The sequence below is a fragment of the Nerophis lumbriciformis genome, linkage group LG15, assembly GCF_033978685.3.
Source record: "Nerophis lumbriciformis linkage group LG15, RoL_Nlum_v2.1, whole genome shotgun sequence".
NCBI classification, from domain to species: Eukaryota; Metazoa; Chordata; class Actinopteri; order Syngnathiformes; family Syngnathidae; genus Nerophis; species Nerophis lumbriciformis.
The window spans coordinates 39,638,263-39,658,254 of NC_084562.2; the positions used below are offsets into that span (position 1 = coordinate 39,638,263).

General features: G+C 38.0%; 1 protein-coding gene across 2 annotated transcripts in view; it reads right to left on the reverse strand.

Annotated features, from left to right (window-relative positions):
• Window positions 1-19,992, reverse strand: part of LOC133616113 (diacylglycerol lipase-alpha-like) — a 91,210-nt gene that overhangs the window by 31,216 nt on the left and 40,002 nt on the right. For both annotated transcript variants that reach the window (XM_061975219.1, XM_061975218.1), the window contains exons 2-8: window positions 16,534-16,635; window positions 16,249-16,460; window positions 11,494-11,595; window positions 7,452-7,590; window positions 7,286-7,373; window positions 7,063-7,197; window positions 6,914-6,991 (exon numbers count right to left, since the gene is read on the reverse strand). In XM_061975219.1, coding sequence (XP_061831203.1) covers window positions 6,914-6,991; window positions 7,063-7,197; window positions 7,286-7,373; window positions 7,452-7,590; window positions 11,494-11,595; window positions 16,249-16,460; window positions 16,534-16,628 — 849 coding nt within the window. In that variant the 5' untranslated portion in view covers window positions 16,629-16,635. The remainder of the gene's footprint in view (window positions 1-6,913; window positions 6,992-7,062; window positions 7,198-7,285; window positions 7,374-7,451; window positions 7,591-11,493; window positions 11,596-16,248; window positions 16,461-16,533; window positions 16,636-19,992) is intronic.

Consider the following 19,992-nt stretch of genomic DNA (forward strand, 5'->3'; position numbering starts at 1 on the left):
TTTATTCAAATCCTGTATATTCCATTTTATTGTATTCCTTGCATATTTTATTGCTTTTATAAAATATGTATTGTTTATTTTTCCTCTTTCATAGTACTAGAACATGCAAACTGTGTGGAGTTTGCATGTTCTACCCGTGACTGCGTGGGTTCCCTCCGGGTACTCCGGCTTCCTCCCACTTCCAAAGACATGCATCTGGGGATAGGTTGATTGGCAACACTAAATTGGCCCTAGTGTGTGAATGTGAGTGTGAATGTTGTCTGTCTATCTGTGTTGGCCCTGCGATGAGAGGGCAACTTGTCCAGGGTGTACCCCGCCTTCCGCCCGAATGCAGCTGAGATAGGCTCCAGCACCCCCCGCGACCCCGAAAGGGACAAGCGGTAGAAAATGGATGGATGGATGGATAGTACTTTTAGGAGTTATTTTTCTTGGAATTGAGCTACTGCAATTAAAACATTTCCCTTGTGGATAAATAAAGTTTGTCTAAGTCGAGGTTGCAACCTGCTGATGAGGCACTAAGCTTCGTACGAGTAGGGATGGGTATCGAACCTTGATTTTGTTATGGCACCAATGACGACATAATTGGCCATAAGCAGACTAAGGATGGCTACCTGTAACATTTTAACCTATTTAGTACCAATTCCTGGTACCTGGGCTTTGATACGGATAATAATTGGTACAATTTTCCGGTACTTTTGTGTGTTCATGTGTTAACAAATGTTAAATATTTTTTAATTTAACACTGAGCTAATAATGATAACTGTGCTATCCAGTTGCTTTATCTTGTTTTCTTACACTTTTGAGTCTCTATTACAAGTATTATATAGTAGACCTTGCGTGCAGTTGCAATTCCAAAACGTTAGATGTCAGTAGTGCATACTTGCCAACCTTGAGACCTCCGATTTCGGGAGGTGGGGGGCGTGGTCGGGGGCGTGGTTAAGAGGGGAGGAGTATATTTACAGCTAGAATTCACCAACTCGAGTATTTCATACATACATACATACATACATACATACATACATACATACATACATATATATATTATATATGTATGTATGAAATACTTGACTTTCAGTGAATTCTAGCTATATATATATATATATTTATTTATTGTATTATATATATAAATAAAATAAATACTTGAATTTCAGTGTTCATTTATTTACACATATACACAAACATAACACTCATCTACTCATTGTTGTACTTGAAAGTACAATGCAATACAATTCCGGGGCAATGGCACCTATCAAATACACAGTAATGAAAACACAGTTGTTCTACTAACTGTACTGTGTGTTATGAGAGTAGAGTATGTGTGTGTGGCCCTTTAATAGGTGACAGCATGTGAGGTGAGTGACGTCATTGAGTGTGTGGGCGAGAGAAGAGAGGGAGCGGTAGCGTGAGTGCGGCAAGGGACTAGTTGGTTTTGTGTTGGATTGGATGTGTGCAAGCAATCAATAAAGCAAGATATGCAACTAATTGCTGGACTCATCATTTACCCTAAAGTCTTCCGCTGTGGAGACCCACTGCCGGGTAAGGTGAAGGGTGTTGCCCCAAGCATACATCGCGCCCTGGAGAAGTGTCTCTCCTGCGCTCTTCACTACGGTCTCGTTCTTCTGCTTCTCCTTGTGTGCGCACACTGGACTCAGGTCCGCATGGAGCTGGAGGCCACGCCCCCTCCAGCTCCGGCTGAATTCCGGGAGATTTTCGGGAGAAAATTTCTTCCGGGAGGTTTTCGGGAGAGGCGCTGAATTTCGGGAGTCTCCCGGAAAATCCGGGAGGGTTGGCAAGTATGCAGTAGTGTACAGACTACGGCAGAGCCGTGCATAGAGAGAGTATGGCCAACTAAACGAGAGGCGCCATCTTTGCTACCAATAATGTGTGCGCCTGTGCCCGTTGGCATGCAATCTTAGTTTTCATGACAAAATCAACATAAAATAATAAGTCTAAATATAGTTCTAAACATACTTGAGCTCTTAAACCTACAATAAAATGTGCTTTTATTTCATCAAAGTATAATTTTGCGGCCGCATTTGATGCACCCTGCTGCTACATAATGCAGTGTTGAGTGACCAGCAGGCACTCTAACACACAATACATGTAAAAAAAAAAATACACAGAACAACCAAAAAATACCTTATTATCCTCATTAGGCCAAAATTATCATTTACTTTGGGTGAACAATCATGGAGAAATTATGACTTTTCCCCATATTTTTGCACAATATGGGAACACTGATGAGCAATAGAGAATATGGAGTAATTTTTGGTCCAGAACATATTTTGCTTTATACCATACCATACCAATTTTATGTATAAATTCATTGACATATTTCTTGCCACTTTATGCTGTATATTTTTGAGATTTCCAGTTGGTTTCCTCAACTATTAAAACACCCAAAATGTTGGTTCTTTTATTCTGTTAACGATACTCCGTCTATTTCTATTTGTGTTTGACTTTCTCTTTTACTGAACAGCATTATTTTGGTTTTACTGAGATTCAAAGATAGTCAGTTTTTTTTCAAACCATCTTTTTAATTTGTTAATTTCTTCTGTTATTATTTAAATTAGCTTTTGAGTGTTCTTTCCTAAACAAAACGCAGACGTTGTATCGTGTGTTTAACTCGTAATCTGTGGCTCTCCAGTGTTGATGGCAAACTTTTACTTCCCATAGGTGTCTGCTTTCCAGGTTGCGGGGAAAGTGATGTAAAAATGTTTTGCATTTTTCGCGGGTGGAGCAGCCCCATGCTGCACAACAGGACAATTTTACATGTTGAAACAAGCGGATGGATGGAAAATGTAACACGGAAGCGTTGAACATCAGCTCAACCTTGGTTACAGTCATGGCGCCCTGTAGTCAAGTAAGTGCGTTTTGACTAATCATGTAGGAGTTGGTCGAAAACCGGGTTGGCCAGACTCTCTTTATACATGGCTCTGGACTACAATGTGTTGCTGTTTGATTGTAATGTGCATCAGTTGTAATTATGATTATCAAATTTAGAGGCGTTGAAATTGCTGTATAAAATGTATATGGCAAAGCCAATGTAAACTACAATTGCGCTAATGCTATTTGAAAAGTGAAGCCTTACTGTTCTTCTGACCACATTCTATCAGAGGTGCTTTTTTATCACGTCCTGGTGTCCGGCACCTTGGCTGTGGAACTTGAAGGAGAGTGCCCGCTAGGCTGCACAAATTTGAGAAAAAACCTAACTGCGATTTTTCTCTCCAAAATTACAATAGCGATTCCATTTGCGATTTTTATGTTTTTTACATTTAAATGCATAACATTGTGAATAATAACGGGTGAAAGAAGGCATGATACTTTTGGACTGTCAATCAACATTTCTGTACCAAGGTGCCACACATTAGGACAATATGCAATTATATCCTTTAAAAAACATCTGGCTTTTGCAGACAGACTCAGAGCCTTTGTATACATCATGAACGGACAAGAACTATACAGTGTTTATAATGTAATCAGAATATATGATAATAATGCAATCAACCAATTAAAAGGATATAAACTTTTCTTTCTCATCACTGTAGAATTGTTTACCATTGTACTGTAATTGGAACGTAAACAACTTTTTTTTATCCTAATAAATAAATGAACAAACAAAAAAATAAAATACACTACCGGTAATTTCTGTAAGAAATAATTTAACCTAAATAAATACTGAATGTCTTAAAGTGAATTTTTCCCCCCAGTTGGACAAACTTACCGTATTTTTCGGATTATAAATCGCTCCGGAGTATAAATCGCTCCGGAGTATAAATCGCTCTGGAGTATAAATCGCACCGGCCGAAAATGCATAATAGAGAAGGAAAAAAACATATATAAGTCGCACTAGAGTATGAGTCGCATTTTTTGGGGAAACTTATTTGATAAAATCCAACACCAAGAATAGACATTTGAAAGGTAATTTAAAATAAATAAAGAATAGTGAACAACAGGCTGTATAAGTGTACGTTATATCAGTGGTCCCCAACCTTTTTGTCCCACAGACCGGGGGACAAATTTTTATTTTTTTATTTTTTTGTCATAGAAAAATACAATCATGTGTGCTTACGGACTGTATCCCTGTAGACTGTATTGATCTATATTGATATATAATGTAGGAACCAGAAATATTAATAACAGAAAGAAACAACCCTTTTGTGCGAATGAGTGTGAATGAGTGTAAATGGGGGATGGGTTGGTGCACTAATTGTAAGTGTATCTTGTGTTTTTAATGTTGATTAAATAAAAATAAAAAATAAAAATAATTTTTTTTAAATGTATTTATTTTTTTAAATTTCTTGTGCGGCCCGATACGAATCGATCCACGGGCCGGTACCGGGCCGCGGCCCGGTGGTTGGGGACCACTGCGTTATATGACGCATAAATAACAAACTGAGAACGTGCCTGGTATGTTAACGTAACATATTACGGTAAGAGTCATTCAAATAACTATAACATATAGAACATGCTATACATTTACCAAACAATCTGTCACTCCTAATCGCTAAATCCCATGAAATCTTCTTCCTCGGTGTCGCTTCTAAACAACTCTGCCAACTTCAAAGGTAGACAATGCGCTGCTTCCTCTTCTATAAATAATATTATTTGATATTTTACGGTAATGTCTTAATCATTTCACACATAAGTCGCTCCAGAGTATAAATCGCGCACCCGGCCAAACTATGAAAAAAACTGCGATTTATAATCTGAAAAACGGTAGTCGGCTTGTTTTTGTCTTTTTTGCCATCACGTGATCACAGCATTCTCGCTCGTTCAACCGTGTTGATGGTCTCATATTGCCCATCCGGGTTGAAGCTGAAATATTCCCACAACGGGACATTTGGCTTTGTAATCATATTTTCCTCTTAATTTGTGTTACTTGGTGGAACTTTTCACTAGCAACTCTCGAGTACGGAAGCTGTCTGTCTGTGCCTCTTGTGTCTGTAAAGCTGGCGCCCCGCTCTCTGCCCACTGAGACAGAGATTGTGAATGACTAAAAGGACGTCTCACTTCGTTCAGTTGATTCTACTGTGAAATAAACACGCTCAGGTGCTGAGAGCGAGGCACAGTGAGACTTCTTTCTCCCAGTTTGAAGCTGGAGATGAAGAAAACAAACACACACGGAAATACCAATTGATCGATGCCGGCAAAGTATTTCGGATTCATTTCAATTTACCGTTTGATTAATTGACTTAATAAATATTGGTCCAGCCCTACTCAGCATCAAAACTTTTTCCAAGATCTAAGTGGTGTTTGTTATTAGCGTACTTACTGCCTCCGCTGCAGCGCACACAAACTTGCAGTTTTCTTAAACACTTTTGATTGGCCTGGGGGCAACGGACGCAATGCTCAATGATTATGAATGGCTAACATGTCTGACATTTGAATGCCGGTGACAGCAGGAAAAAAAATAACGCCTCTTGCAGTTATTAACCTTACTATCGATTCGATTTTTAATTGTAAAACTCTCGGGGCCGCGCATCTTCCGGGGCGCTGTTTGCTAGCTCTTGGGGTGTGATGTACGCAAAACACTTAATGTGCAGTTCCAATCCCTCGTGCATGGCCAAAACATCTGACTGCCAGTTTTTCTCTAAAAGAGAAATATTGTCACATTTAATCTTGCGAGATTTCACCACACCACTAGCAAAAAGGCATTGTTTTTAAACTAAATGTGTAGGTCTTCCATTTTTTAAGTCCCGATTTTGTATCGGTTAAAAAGTCAACGATACCCATCCTTACCTCCGAGAACATATTGTATATCAATTATTAGGTGTCACCAAAATACCAATTCTAATTGAACAAAGGACATGAATTAGTCCATTCATGGATCACACAGGTATGTGAATTTTGCTGTTCAGTAAGTTGTGCAAAACGTACTGAAACATTGAACACCTAAAGTTTACAGCAGGTCAAACTAGATAGAAACTGTAACGGTTGTAATGTATTTTAGCTTCATTCTGAAATTTCCTCGTAAAACCCAACATCCCTAATATTTGTGAGTAATTGTAATTCCAAGAGCATTGAAACAGCTTCATCACATTAAAGAGATTTTACAAATAAATACACAGTGGTACCTCAACTTAAGAGTTCCCCAACTAACGAGTGTTTTGAGATAGGAGTTGTCTCTCGGCTAATTCTTGTGTTTTAAGTTACAAGCAACAATTTGAGTTGCAAGCATCCCTGCCATACGTTGGCGTAGCAAATTTCACAGTAAATCCTGTAAGATTCGACATTTCATCTTACTCACTAGCTTTAGCTTATAGCAAGAGATCAACATAACTTCCTAAGGAAGGAAAAAAAGTGAGTGTGAAGGACAGTGCTGGGAAGAAGTGGATGATATTCAAGAATGAATTAAAAACATTAACCAAGCGTGTCACCAACTTGCAAAGCAATTAGAGCTTATGCCTTCTAGTTTGCACCATACTGAAGGAGGAGTCTAACGCCAGCCAAGAATGTTAAATTAATATCTAAAACGGTGGGCATTTATAAATGAAAATATGGGAAAGCTGCTGATAGTGTTTGACAGAGAAGCAGCTGGAAGGACATACCACAGAAGTTTGCTCTCAAAGGTAAATGCTATACATTATAATTAGAATAAATCATAAAACTACAGTGGTTGTTAGAAGTACATTTTATTTTATTATTTTTCTCTACAATATTTATTTTTTAAAGCATATTACATGTTAAAACTGTGCTGTTTTGCAGGGCCAAGCACCAATTAAATGGAATTCAATTCATTTCAATGCAAGACGTTGATTTAAGATACAAGTGTTTTGAGTTGAGAGTTCCGTCACAGAACCAAACAAGTATAAATACATACTATAGTAATTAGTATTTTATGTTTTTTATGATGCAATTATACATGGTTTTCAACCTTGGCTTAATCCCTTCATCAGATACAGTGACTCACCGAGTTCTTCAGGTCCAGATATCTAGTGTTTCGTGTAACAGGCATCCCAGAAAGGAAGGCTAATATATCATTGTTTCCCTGAGAAGGACAAAATAACATAGCAGTTAGAGGAGCAATGTGAGCACATACTGTATTGAATAGACTGATACCTGGTCCAATATAGACGATCTTTTAGATCTCTGCGTCTGACGCAGGAGTACCAATCCAGCAATAATATCACTCGGCACAATGTCCAGGTCTCGGAAGAACTCTGCAAAAATGCTTGCCACCTCTGAATATGCATCCTGCAGAGGAAACAGCAGCTATCAGGACATCTGTAATATATTGAATATCTCAAAAGCAGCTTCATTGCAGTAAGTGTGTGTCCCTCACTGATTGTGTATCCTGTGCTCTTGTGCAGCACATGAAGAATTTTAGTCTTCTGCTCCAGCTGCTGGCTTGACCTTCCTCAAGTCTGTGTCTAAAAAAACAAAAAAGTTAAATAAAGGGATAAATCAATTGGAATCTCTTGTGTGTGACACGAAATGGTAGTTAGTACCTGAGCGTGTATGTTGTGAGGTTTCGTTGACGCCGGCGAGTTGCTTTCAGTTTGACGAATGTCCGACCAGTTGGATCAAAAGTGCACATGAGAGTGATGCAGACGCTGAATATCACTAGCCAGTTGCATGCAACGATCCCTGCAAGACCATTAAAAATACAATGTAATGGGTAAACAGCAATTGTTTAATCAAATCGAAATAAAAACATATTACAATTAATAAAAAAAATATGCTGTAATGGGTAAACAGCAATTGTTTAATCAAATCATAATTAAAAAATATCAGTAATAATATTGAAGGTATTGGTATTATTAGTTTATTTTGTACATGCATATACTGTAGTTACACTGTATTAGGGAAGAAACAATATGAACAATTTTTTTTATCACGGTTTGCGTGACCAAAATCATCACGTTTATCATCAATATTGCGGTATTGTTGAATGTGCTCGGAAAGTACTTGTACACACACTGAAATCATTTGACCAAGTTTTTTTGTTTTTTAAATAACTAAATTAAAAAGTAATTGTTAGAAAACCCACTGTTTTGCATGTTTTGTGTTTCTTGTACTTAACTGATAGTTTTAGTCTTAGTATTTTATCTGTTTTATTGGCTAAGCTTTTATTGTTTTAAACATTGGTTAGAACTGTAGCACTGTAAGATTTATTTTAGTAAAAAGTATGTAACAAATAAAATCTATTTTAATTATTTATTATTTCTGGTGCAGTGTTGTGGTGTCCTACTCTGCTCAGCTGTCTATGAACGAACCGTAAAAACACCTTCGTCTGGTATTCCTATAGACACTCACTCTGTTGTAAGAGAGCACAGCTTGCAGGTTCCATGTGGACAATTGAATATCTTAGTTCCGCAGACAGCTATGTGTTTACATAAGTTTAGATTGGGGTATGTTGTTTCTTATTAGGAAAAAGTTAATGTATCTTGTTTTTATGTTAGCATCTAAGCTAGCAAACTGGCGCCAATCAGTCCATGAGTTTATCAAAGTGCAGTTATTGATCACAATTTTTGGCTACCGGGTAATTTAAATTTTACAACGTTAATACTCACCGTTGGGAGATTTGGTAAGTTTATTTTTAGGGATGGGTACCGTTCACATTTGAACCGATACAGCACCAATTTTTGGTCCCTGAAAATCGATACCGGTAGTCAGCGGTACCAATTTTCGGTACTTTTGTATGTGTTAACAAATATTTGTTTTTGACAGTAAAATCAACTTTTTTAATGCAACATTTAGAAATGAGCTGATTAAGTTAACTGTTGTCAATTTGTTATATCTTGTTCTAATATATTTTAATTTATTTGCGTAATACATTCTATAATTTATTCCATATAATGATAGACTAAAGGTCTTAACTGTTGCACGTGCATACAAATGTTTTAAAGTTTAAATTTTCCCTTTGGTTATATTTCTGCTCTTGCTGAAAATAATTCAATCAATCCATCAAAAAAAAATAAAAAATTGAACATTCTTGGTTAGCAGGTTAAAGTGTGCTTTGTGCATAATTCTAAGTGTTCACAAATGCATCAAACCATAGAATTTTAATAAATTATTGATAACGAATGTTATGTATTATTATGACTTACCTCTTTTGCAACACGGTTAGTGAAAGAAGCATACTTTTGTTATTTACCTATGTTTTTACACAATAACTTAGATATGGTAACACGAGCAAGCAGTAAAGAAAATGAAGTGATTTTTTGGCCCAGAACATATTCACCTTTCTTCATCATTGAAGTACATTTGTATTATAATCCTTACACAAGTAACAGTGAAACTCAATGTATTAATCACTGAATGGAGAACTGAGGGTGGGATTAAATACATTATCTTCTTCTCACTCCCTTTCAGGCAAAACTGGATCATCATGCTAACATACTGTACATTACCGTTTGCATTATATTAATTTATATTATGTGTTGTCTACCTTATACTTTTTTTTATGTCATTGCCTGAAATAAATGAATAAATGAAATAAACGTATGAAGTATTTCTTGCTACCTCATGTGACGTTTTCAAATCAATCTATAATCTATTATTACACCTATTTTTATTTTTTATTTTTTCTAAACTCAGTCAATGTTTATATTGTCTATTTGTATTTGCGTTTCACTTTTTCATCTACACTTACCGAATAGCATTATTTTAGATTTACTGAGACTCAAAAATAACCTGTTTTTGTCAAACCTTCTCTTTAATTAGTTAATTTCTTCTGTTATTTGTATTAGCTTCTGTGTGTTCTCTCCTGAACAAAATGTGGTCGTATCAAATAGCACTCACTTAAAATCTTTTGTAACATAAATAATGTAATAACTTGAACCATTTTGGCCCTTGTATTAGTCCCTGGGGTACACCAAAAAATACAGTATATTTAAAGCTGCACATGTGCAGCTTCACGTATTGCTTCCTATTGGTTAAATACTGTATCTTCTCAGGGCATTCAATCGTTCTCAACTGGACTGTTTGGTTTGTCTTAGATTTAGACAAACTTTATTGATCCACAAGGGAAATTGTTCAAAAAGAAAACAAACCTCTCATAGACTGGATTGACTAGATTGGTCAGATCTCAACCTACCAGATCTGACCAATCTAAGTCTATGAGAACAAACTGATGAAGCCCACTCAGAGGAGAGGCAAAACGTCTTCTAAGACAAACCAACTAGTCCAGTTGTGATCGATTGAATGCCCTAAAACAGACCTGGGCAAATTAAGGCCCAGGGGGCCACATGCGGCCCGTTAAGCTTTTCAATCCGGCCCGCCGGACATTTCCAAATAATTTTTTCAGATCTTTAAGATGGAAACTGTAGCTGCCATTATGATCTGCAGTGATGTTTTCAAATTACCATAAGTCTTGAACTATACAAAGTATTTCAATGGTTGGAAACGGTGCTTTTGCATAATCTCACCAAAATGATTCCTGAACACGGCCCCCCCTGCTGCTCACTGCTCCCCTCACTTCCCAGGGGGTGGAGCAAGGGTATGGGTCAAATGCAGAAGGTAATTTCACCACACCAAATGTGTTTGTGACTATCAGTGGTGCTTTAACTTTAATATACTAGTTACTATGTTAATCTAATTAGTTACTATGGTATTCTAATTAGTTACTATGGTAATCTAAGTCACAGCAGCTCAGACGAGGCACCAAGCAGAGTGGGTGGGGAGCGTTTCCACAGAGTGTTTCCAGAGCGGCCAGCCTGAAATACGGGTGTCAGGGACAGACGTGGAAGGAGATTTTTACAACAAAGTTCTAAAGTTTAGTGATAAATCAGATTGTAGGATGTTTTTTTTTTTTTACCCTTCGCGTTCATATTTTGTTGTGTTTGTTGTATTTTTGTTGCATTTCGCTTGATTGTAAAATATGTCAGTCGAGAGGGGGTGTGACGTTCATATGTCAATATTCAGTGTTTTATCGGTCATAGTTAATATTGTAAATCCCACATTTTTTATTTTCACGTACATTCTGGGTGTCTCATTCAGTAAAAAAAAAGTTTAAATTCCATTCCGTTTTTAAGGCAGTCTGTCATAATGTTTTTAGCATTCAATCAGACATTATTGTGAGGTTTTGTATTAGTGTTCCTAAAAATAGAAATACCGGCCCCCAGACACATTTCTTTCTCTAAATTTGGCCCCCGAGTCAAAATAATTGCCCAGGTCTGCCCTAAGATAACAATGACCTGGATGAATGAGAACATTCATAGATATTTTAAGTACTGTAGCTTCTTACCCAGTTCAAGACCAACCCTCTAATGCCATACAATAATAATTGGTCAATTAAGATTGTATGATTGTGTTAAATGATTTGATAAACATTTTAAATAAGGTGTCAAATGTATCAATGTATTTTACATTGAAAGATGTTCCCAAATACTGTGACCCATGTTCTGCACACAATCATAAACAATCTACTGCGTGACAGTAGCAGAAGAAGAGGACAAACAAAAATAAATATAATTTGTCCCGGTTGGATATGAAAAAGCCTTTTTAACATTCTCATTACTATTCTCCTTGAAGCCCCGTTTGACTCACCCAAAGCCAGGTTCTTGGCGGTGACATCAGAGCATGGCTGGTAATACTGAACAAGCCAGGCAATTCCCACCACTGCATACACGAGCTCAACCAACAGGATAGCTGGGGTGGGAAAGAAGGAGGAGGAGGAAGTGAGCAGAACAATCAATAAGTGTACAATCAATACAACCAGTGTTCAAATCTTTTCTTGGAAGCACAACTACGCACTTTGTCAGAAAACAACGAGGTATTGCGCACAAACAAGTATGCCAAATAAAGAAAGGTCATGTACTGTACAGAAAACACAACCAAGTGGATAAATTAAGCATAAGCCATCGGAGTCTACACGGTAGTTTTCAGCGGTTTGACGCACTTCTGTGTTATACCTCTATGTTTCAAAATAAAACCTTTCTTGACTCAATTTATTTCAGTTTTTCCAATACACCCTCATGTGAGTGACTATAGTTTTTTTTAGTTGGACACACTGTATGAGAATATTGGCCACAAAAATAACCAAGAAACTTAAAATCCCAAGGAGGTAAAATATAGATTGTTTTTGTAGAAAAACATCTAACATAAACACTTTTTATACTGTATGAGGAATGGGCTAAAATCTATATACTGCACGCATCAATATTTATTGCAGTCTGCTGCAATAACGATATAGATCACAATATATTATTTGGCATATAAATGATATTAGAGACATTTAAAAATGGGTTACAAAGGCTTTTGACATAACAGTATGCGATATATATATATATATATATATATATATATATATATATATATATATATATAATATACTAATATAATTTTTTTGTGTTATTTTCTATTTTATATATTGCTGTTTTTACTACTACTATTCTTACTATTTTATGATCGTATATATTCATATATATACTGTTATAGTTGGTTACTTTCTGCTGTAACATGGTCCTATCTACACTTCAGTTAAAATGTAATTAGCACTTATTATTCTGTTTAGGGCATCACGGTGGAATGGGGGTTAGTGCATGTGCCTAACAATATGAAGGTCCTGAGTTCAATCCCTGGCTCGGGATCTTTCTGTGTGGAGTTTGCATGTTCTCCCCGTGACTGCGTGGGTACCCTCCGGGTACTCTGGCTTCCTCCCACCCCCCAAAACATGCACCTGGGCATAGGTTGATTGGCAACACTAAATTGGCCCTATTGTGTGAATGTGAGTGTGAATGTTGTCTGTCTATCTGTGTTGGCCCTGTGATGAGGTGGCGACTTGTCCAGGATGTACACCGCCTTCCGCCCGAATGCAGCTGAGATAGGCTCCAGCACCCCCGCGACCCCGAATGGGACTAGTGGTAGGAAATGGATGGATGGATGGATATTCTGTTTAGATACTTGACATTATTAGTTTTGGCCAATGCTACACATTTGGGTATTGATCTAATGCCAAGCAGTTACAGGGGCACTATTCCACATACCAGTGCTGATTTTGATACTTAAAATTTTTCAAGATCATTTAATGATTATATTTACACAAAAAGAAGGTCCTGGGTTCGATTCCTGGGCTAGGGGTCTTTCTATGTGGAGTTTGACTGTGTGGGTTCCCTCCGGGTACTCCGGCTTCCTCTCACCTCCAAAGACATGCACCTGGGGATAGGTTGATTGGCAACACTAAATTGGCTCTAGTGTGTGAATGTGAGTGTGAATGTCTGTCCATCTGTGTCGGCCCTGTGATGAATTGACGACTTGTACAGGGTGTAGCCCGCCTTCTGCCTGAAGGCAGCTGGGATGGGCTCCAGCCAACACCTCGACCCCGAGAGGGACAAGCGGTAGAAAATGGATGGATGGATGGATTTTTGATCACAATTATAATGAGATAATATATAGAATATAATACATTACATAAAATGTCTCTAAAATAAATCCTTTCGTTTTTGCCTTTAAAGTCCTTCTTTGTCTAACGACTTATTTCCGGAGAAACAAAAACGACAAAAAAAAAAATTTTGTGATGATAAAAAATATTGATCTATTCACTATAGTATCAACCATATACTGATACTATAACATTTACTGTCAATATTTGTATCGATCCATCCATCCATTTTCTACCGCTTGTCCCTTTCGGGGTCGCGGGGGTGCTGGAGCCTATCTCAGCTGCATTCCGGCGGAAGGCGGTGTACACTCTGGACAAGTCGACACCTCATCACAGGGCCAACACAGATAGACAGACAACATTCATACTCACATTCACACACTAGGGCCAAATTATTGTTGCCAATCAACCTATCCCGGAGGGAACGGAGTACGCGGAGGGAACCCACACAGTCACGGTGAGAACATGCAAACTCCACACAAAAACATCCCGAGCTCAGGACCTTAAGATCCACCAACACTTATTTACATTCAGGAGCTCTAGATTAGCGGTTGGTATGGCTTCTTGTAGCTTCCTATGGTGTGTAGTGTATATGTTTAGTTATTTTTCATCCTCCTGTGATAATGACACTAGTAAGAAACGTAGTTTATTTGCCACCATTGAGGTGAGGATTAGTGACTTAGAAGCGGCTTTGCTCTGTGGAGAGACTTTAGCCGCCAGCTTGCTAGTGAGGACGCTACATTGCATTGACCACGCAGTTGTTCCCTTGCCGCGGTCAAATTTGTGGGACAGAGCTGGAATGTATCATCAACATGCATTATCACGATCTGACGATAGCATTAAGAGCTCTATTGTCGGTCAAATTTGTATTATTTATATCGTCTATATCACGCAAACCTACAGTGTACCTTCAAATTCAAACAAAACGTTTCATTCAAAATCTAATGTACCGGTACAAGTTTAGCAAACTACAAATATAGTTTATTGTAATAATGATTTACAAACCCTGTTTCCATATGAGTTGGGAAATTGTGTTAGATGTAAATATAAACGGAATACAATGATTTGCATATCATTTTCAACCCATATTCAGTTGAATATGCTACAAAGACAACATATTTGATGTTCAAACTGATAAACATTTTTTTTTTTTGCAAATCATCATTAACTTTAGAATTTGATGCCAGCAACACGTGACAAAGAAGTTGGGAAAGGTGGCAATAAATACTGATAAAGTTGAGGAATGCTCATCAAACACTTATTTGGAACATCCCACAGGTTAACAGGCTAATTGGGAACAGGTGGGTGCCATGATTGGGTATAAAAGTAGATTCCATGAAATGCTCAGTCATTCACAAACAAGGATGGGGCTAGGGTCACCACTTTGTCAACAAATGCGTGAGCAAATTGTTGAACAATTTAAGAAAACCAGCTATTGCAAGGAATTTAGGGATTTCACCATCTACGGTCCGAAATATCATCAAAGGGTTCAGAGAATCTGGAGAAATCCCTCCACGTAAGCAGCTAAGCCCGTGATCTTCGATCCATCAGGCTGTACTGCATCAACAAGCGACATCAGTATGTAAAGGATATCACCACATGGGCTCAGGAACACTTCAGAAACCCACTGTCAGTAACTACAGTTGGTCGCTACATCTGTAAGTGCAAGTTAAAACTCTCCTATGCAAGGCAAAAACCGTTTATCAACAACACCCAGAAACGCCGTCGGCTTCGCTGGGCCTGAGCTCATCTAAGATGGACTGATGCAAAGTGTAAAAGTGTTCTGTGGTCTGACGAGTCCACATTTCAAATTGTTTTTGGAAACTGTGGACGTCTTGTCCTCCGGACCAAAGAGGAAAAGAACCATCCGGACTGTTATAGGCGCAAAGTTGAAAAGCCAGCATCTGTGATGGTATGGGGGTGTATTAGTGCCCAAGACATGGGTAACTTACACATCTGTGAAGGCGCCATTAATGCTGAAAGGTACATAAAGGTTTTGGAGCAACATATGTTGCCATCCAAGCAACGTTACCATGGACGCCCCTACTTATTTCAGCAAGACAATGCCAAGCCACGTGTTACATCAATGTGGCTTCATAGTAAAAGAGTGCGGGTACTAGACTGGCCTGCCTGTAGTCCAGACCTGTCTCCCATTGAAAATGTGTGGCACATTATGAAGCCTAAAATACTACAACGGAGACCGCTGGACTGTTGAACAACTTAAGCTGTACATCAAGCAAGAATGGGAAAGAATTCCACCTGAGAAGCTTAAAAATGTGTCTCCTCAGTTCACAAAACGTTTACTGAGTGTTGTTAAAAGGAAAGGCCATGTAACGCAGTGGTGAACATGCCCTTTCCCAACTACTTTGGCACGTGTTGCAGCCATAATATTCTAAGTTAATTATTATTTGCAAAAAAAATAAAGTTTATGAGTTTGAACATCAAATATCTTGTCTTTGTAGTGCATTCAATTATATATGGGTTGAAAAGGATTTGCAAATCATTGTATTCCGTTTATATTTACATCAAACACAATTTCCCAACTCATATGGAAACGGGGTTTGTACCTTCAAAGCCTGGCAAGGCCTCAGGCAGGTACAATTGACTAACTATGTACACAACAAATAGGGTGATAGGTTCCACATCCACCTCAAAAAAAGTGAAAACCATTGATGATCTAGATGGAAAAGTCTGACCCGTGTTGGACTTTCAAAGCTATGACGTGCGTCTTTGCATAGCCAGTGGCACTGTTGGCTTACCCATCCCATCCTCTTCTGCCACCAAACGACTGTTCATGTTTTGATTAGAAGGTAGCGTCATATTGTATTACCTGCTTTATGTGTACTTTGAAAGCGGCTACCGAGCTGCGCCAAACAGGCTCACAAATGAGAAATCAGGTAACATAAAGCGAGACATCTTACCTAGTCGGATATAGATGACATACTGCACAGCTTCCCTGGGCTGCGTGTACAGGATGCTGCCCCTCATGCTCAACCACATGATGGCGCTCTCACAGATGAGGCAGCTGACCAAGATGCCAAGATACCCTCGGCCGTGGTCCACCAGGGTTATAGAGCAGGACTGGTCTGAGCCATAAGGAAGGCCGAACAGAACCACGGACAGAACCACCAACCTGAACATGGTATCCCAGTGAAATAAAAAAAAACTTGTAGCATGGAGAAAAATAACAAAGTTGTGTGACTCACCAGATGCAGTGTAAAAGGAAAAGGAAGAGGGCGGGCAGCACCAGGTCATCACTGCCGACTGACCAGCGCCGCCGAAACATCACCATGCCAGGCATCACTGCCCTGTGGGGAAACAATCAAGAATGAATGGATACAATTTGCAACGATCGGTCTACACGTTTTTGGCACTGATGCTTTTTATGTCCTATTACTGCATCCCAGAAAACTAAAGCTGGAACTTACAATGAAATACCAGCCAAGCAGACAGATGCTTTGTATAAAGTAGGGGCAAACTGTTATACTTTGCCAAACATATTCGTGTATCATTCTGCCCAAACAATGTATCCCACGTGTTGGTGATTCAGGGCTTGATTTACTAAAGGTTTGTGTGTACTAAAACACGTGCAAACCTGATAGCACACGCAAAGCTTATCTACTAAACTTGTGCAAAGTGGATTGCGTCGTTTAAGTGAGCAGAATAAGGTGCGTCATTCATTTTGCGTCTCCGTCTTCATTAATATGCAAAATATATGCTGACCATCAAAATGCCCACAATACTGGGAGGAGAAAATGCAAATATAAATATGCAGCACACGCAATGTGATTTATCAACACTCATCACTGTTTTGCGACAACTATGTATGCAAACTGACAGTTCTACACAGACAGACGAGAATATTCTGTCCTACGTTTGTGTGTCAATATTTTTGGTAGACGGTCAGAAATAATAATATTAGACATATTGTCTATTCAGCAATTTCATTTAATAATTTTATTGCTCCTAGATGACTTAGGGGGCTGAATAAAATACATTTAATTGATACGTTTTGGTGTCTACTGATGTTTTTTTTTTTTTATGTTATTATTTTTTATTTAAATAATATATTACTATATTATACCTCCTACATGAAAATATGTCTTGCATTGTGCATTTTTTTATGCTTTAGTCATTCCAGGCGCACAAATGCGCTGGTAATGTGATCCAGAGCCTTGCGCACTGAATGGGAAAGTGAAAGAAAAGTGTCAGAAAGTGTCAGTGTACTTGTTTCTGTTGTCTAGATGACCATTCAAAAAAGGTGTTGCAGATTACCGTATTTTTCGGAGAATAAGTCGCTCCGGGGGAGTATAAGTTGCACCGGCCGAAAATGCATAATTAAGAAAGAAAAAAAACATATATAAGTCGCACTGGAGTATAAGTCGCATTTTTGGGGGAAATTTATTTGATAAAACCCAACACCAAGAATAGACATTTGAAAGGCAATTTAAAATGAATAAAGAATAGTGAACAACTGGCTGAATAAGTGTACGTTATATGACGCATAAACATACTTGCCAACCTTGAGACCTCCGATTTCGGGAGGTGGGGGGAGGGGGGAGGAGTGGGCGTGGTCGGGGTGGGACGGGGGCATGGTTGGGGGCGTGGCTAAAAGGGGAGGAGTATATTTACAGCTAGAATTCACCAAGTCAAGTATTTCAGATATATATAGATAATATGTATATATATATAGATAATATATATATATATATATATATATATGTATATATATGTATATATATATATATATATATATATATATATATATATATATATATATATATATATACACATGTATATATATATATATATATATATATATGTATATATATATATATATATATATATATATATATATATATACACATGTATATATATATATATATATATATATATATGTATATATATATATATATATATATATATATATATATATAAAATATATATAAAATATATATATATATATATATATATATATATATATATATATATATATATATATATAAAATAAATACTTGAATTTCAGTGTTCATTTATTTACACATATACACACACATAACACTCATCTACTCATTGTTGAGTTAAGGGTTGAATTGTCCATCCTTGTTCTATTCTCTGTCACTATTTTTCGAACCATGCTGAACACCCTTTCTGATCATGCATTGCTGTGTGGCACGCACAAAAGTGCTTTCATCAAATGCACTAGATGGCAGTATTGTCCTGTTTAAGAGTGTCACAACATTGCTGTTTACGGCAGACGGACTGCTTTACTGTAGACGTTCTTTATATTGTGGGAAAGCGGACTCAGGTCCGCATGGAGCTGGAGGGGGCGTGGCCTCCAGCTCCGCCTGAATTTCGGGAGATTTTCGGGAGAAAATTTGTCCCGGGAGGTTTTCGGGAGAGGCGCTGAATTTCGGGAGTCGGGTTAGCAAGTATGCGCATAAATAACCAACTGAGAACGTGCCTGGTATGTTAACGTAACATATTATGGTAAGAGTCATTCAAATAACTATAACATATAGAACATGCTATACGTTTACCAAACAATCTGTCACTCCTAATCGCTAAATCCGATGAAATCTTATACGTCTAGTCTCTTACGTGAATGAGCTAAATAATATTATTTGATATTTTACGGTAGTGTGTTAATCATTTCACACATAAGTCACTCCTGAGTGTAAGTCGCACCCCCGGCCAAACTATGAAAAAAACTGTGACTTATAGTCCGAAAAATACGGTATAGATGTGTTCTGCTGGTTCAAAACATCGCACACCAGTGGGAGCATGATAACATGAAAGTGAACAAATGATAGTCTTCGTGGTAAAAGCCTCGTATCGCAGAATCCTCATTTAATTAAAGCGGTCTGCACCACTTTCCAATTGCACACGTAGATCACACACAACACGCCCACTCATAGTACACGCCATTTTTTTTGCATATGTGTCGCTGTATAGCGTGTGGTATTTGAATCTTTGTAAATCAGGCCCTCAGTCTCTGTAAAAAAAAAATATTGACTGCAAAATAACCCAATATGGGGCCAAAAAAAGTTGAAAGTATCAGCACATTGATAAAGAAGGAGAGAAACACTATTGAATTTAACAAAAAAATTGTACCAATGCTAGTGGTACCTCAACTTAAGAGTGTTTGGCTAATGTCGGCTAATTGTTATGCTTTAAGTTGCAAGCACAGATTTGAGTTACAAGCATCCCGTCATTATTTAGAGTAGTAAATGCCACAGTCAACCCCGTGAGATCCGACCATCTTACTGGCTAGTGTTAGAGGAATATTTTCTACTTTACCAGAATGGAATGCATTGGGAGTCATTCTCTTTGTTCTGCTTGAGGAACCAAACACAATGCATCCACACTGTTCTTGTATCTTTGCAAATACACATGCAAAGCGTACTCTTTAGTTTTGATGGTGAGAGGAGGTGCCAGGTACAATATGGAGGGAAATTGAACATGTGTGTCAAAAACAAACTTTTGGTTTTGTTGGCCTGAAGCCCAAGGAACTCTGCTCGTGAGGGGTGGTAGAATGGACAAAAGCACTGAAGCGTTCAAACCATTGAGAGAGAATGTGCTGGACTTTGTAGAGCTCTGTCTTCTCTTTAGCAAATTCTGTTTAGGGCTCCTATTTAGCCAAAAAAGGACGAATGGTACCAAAA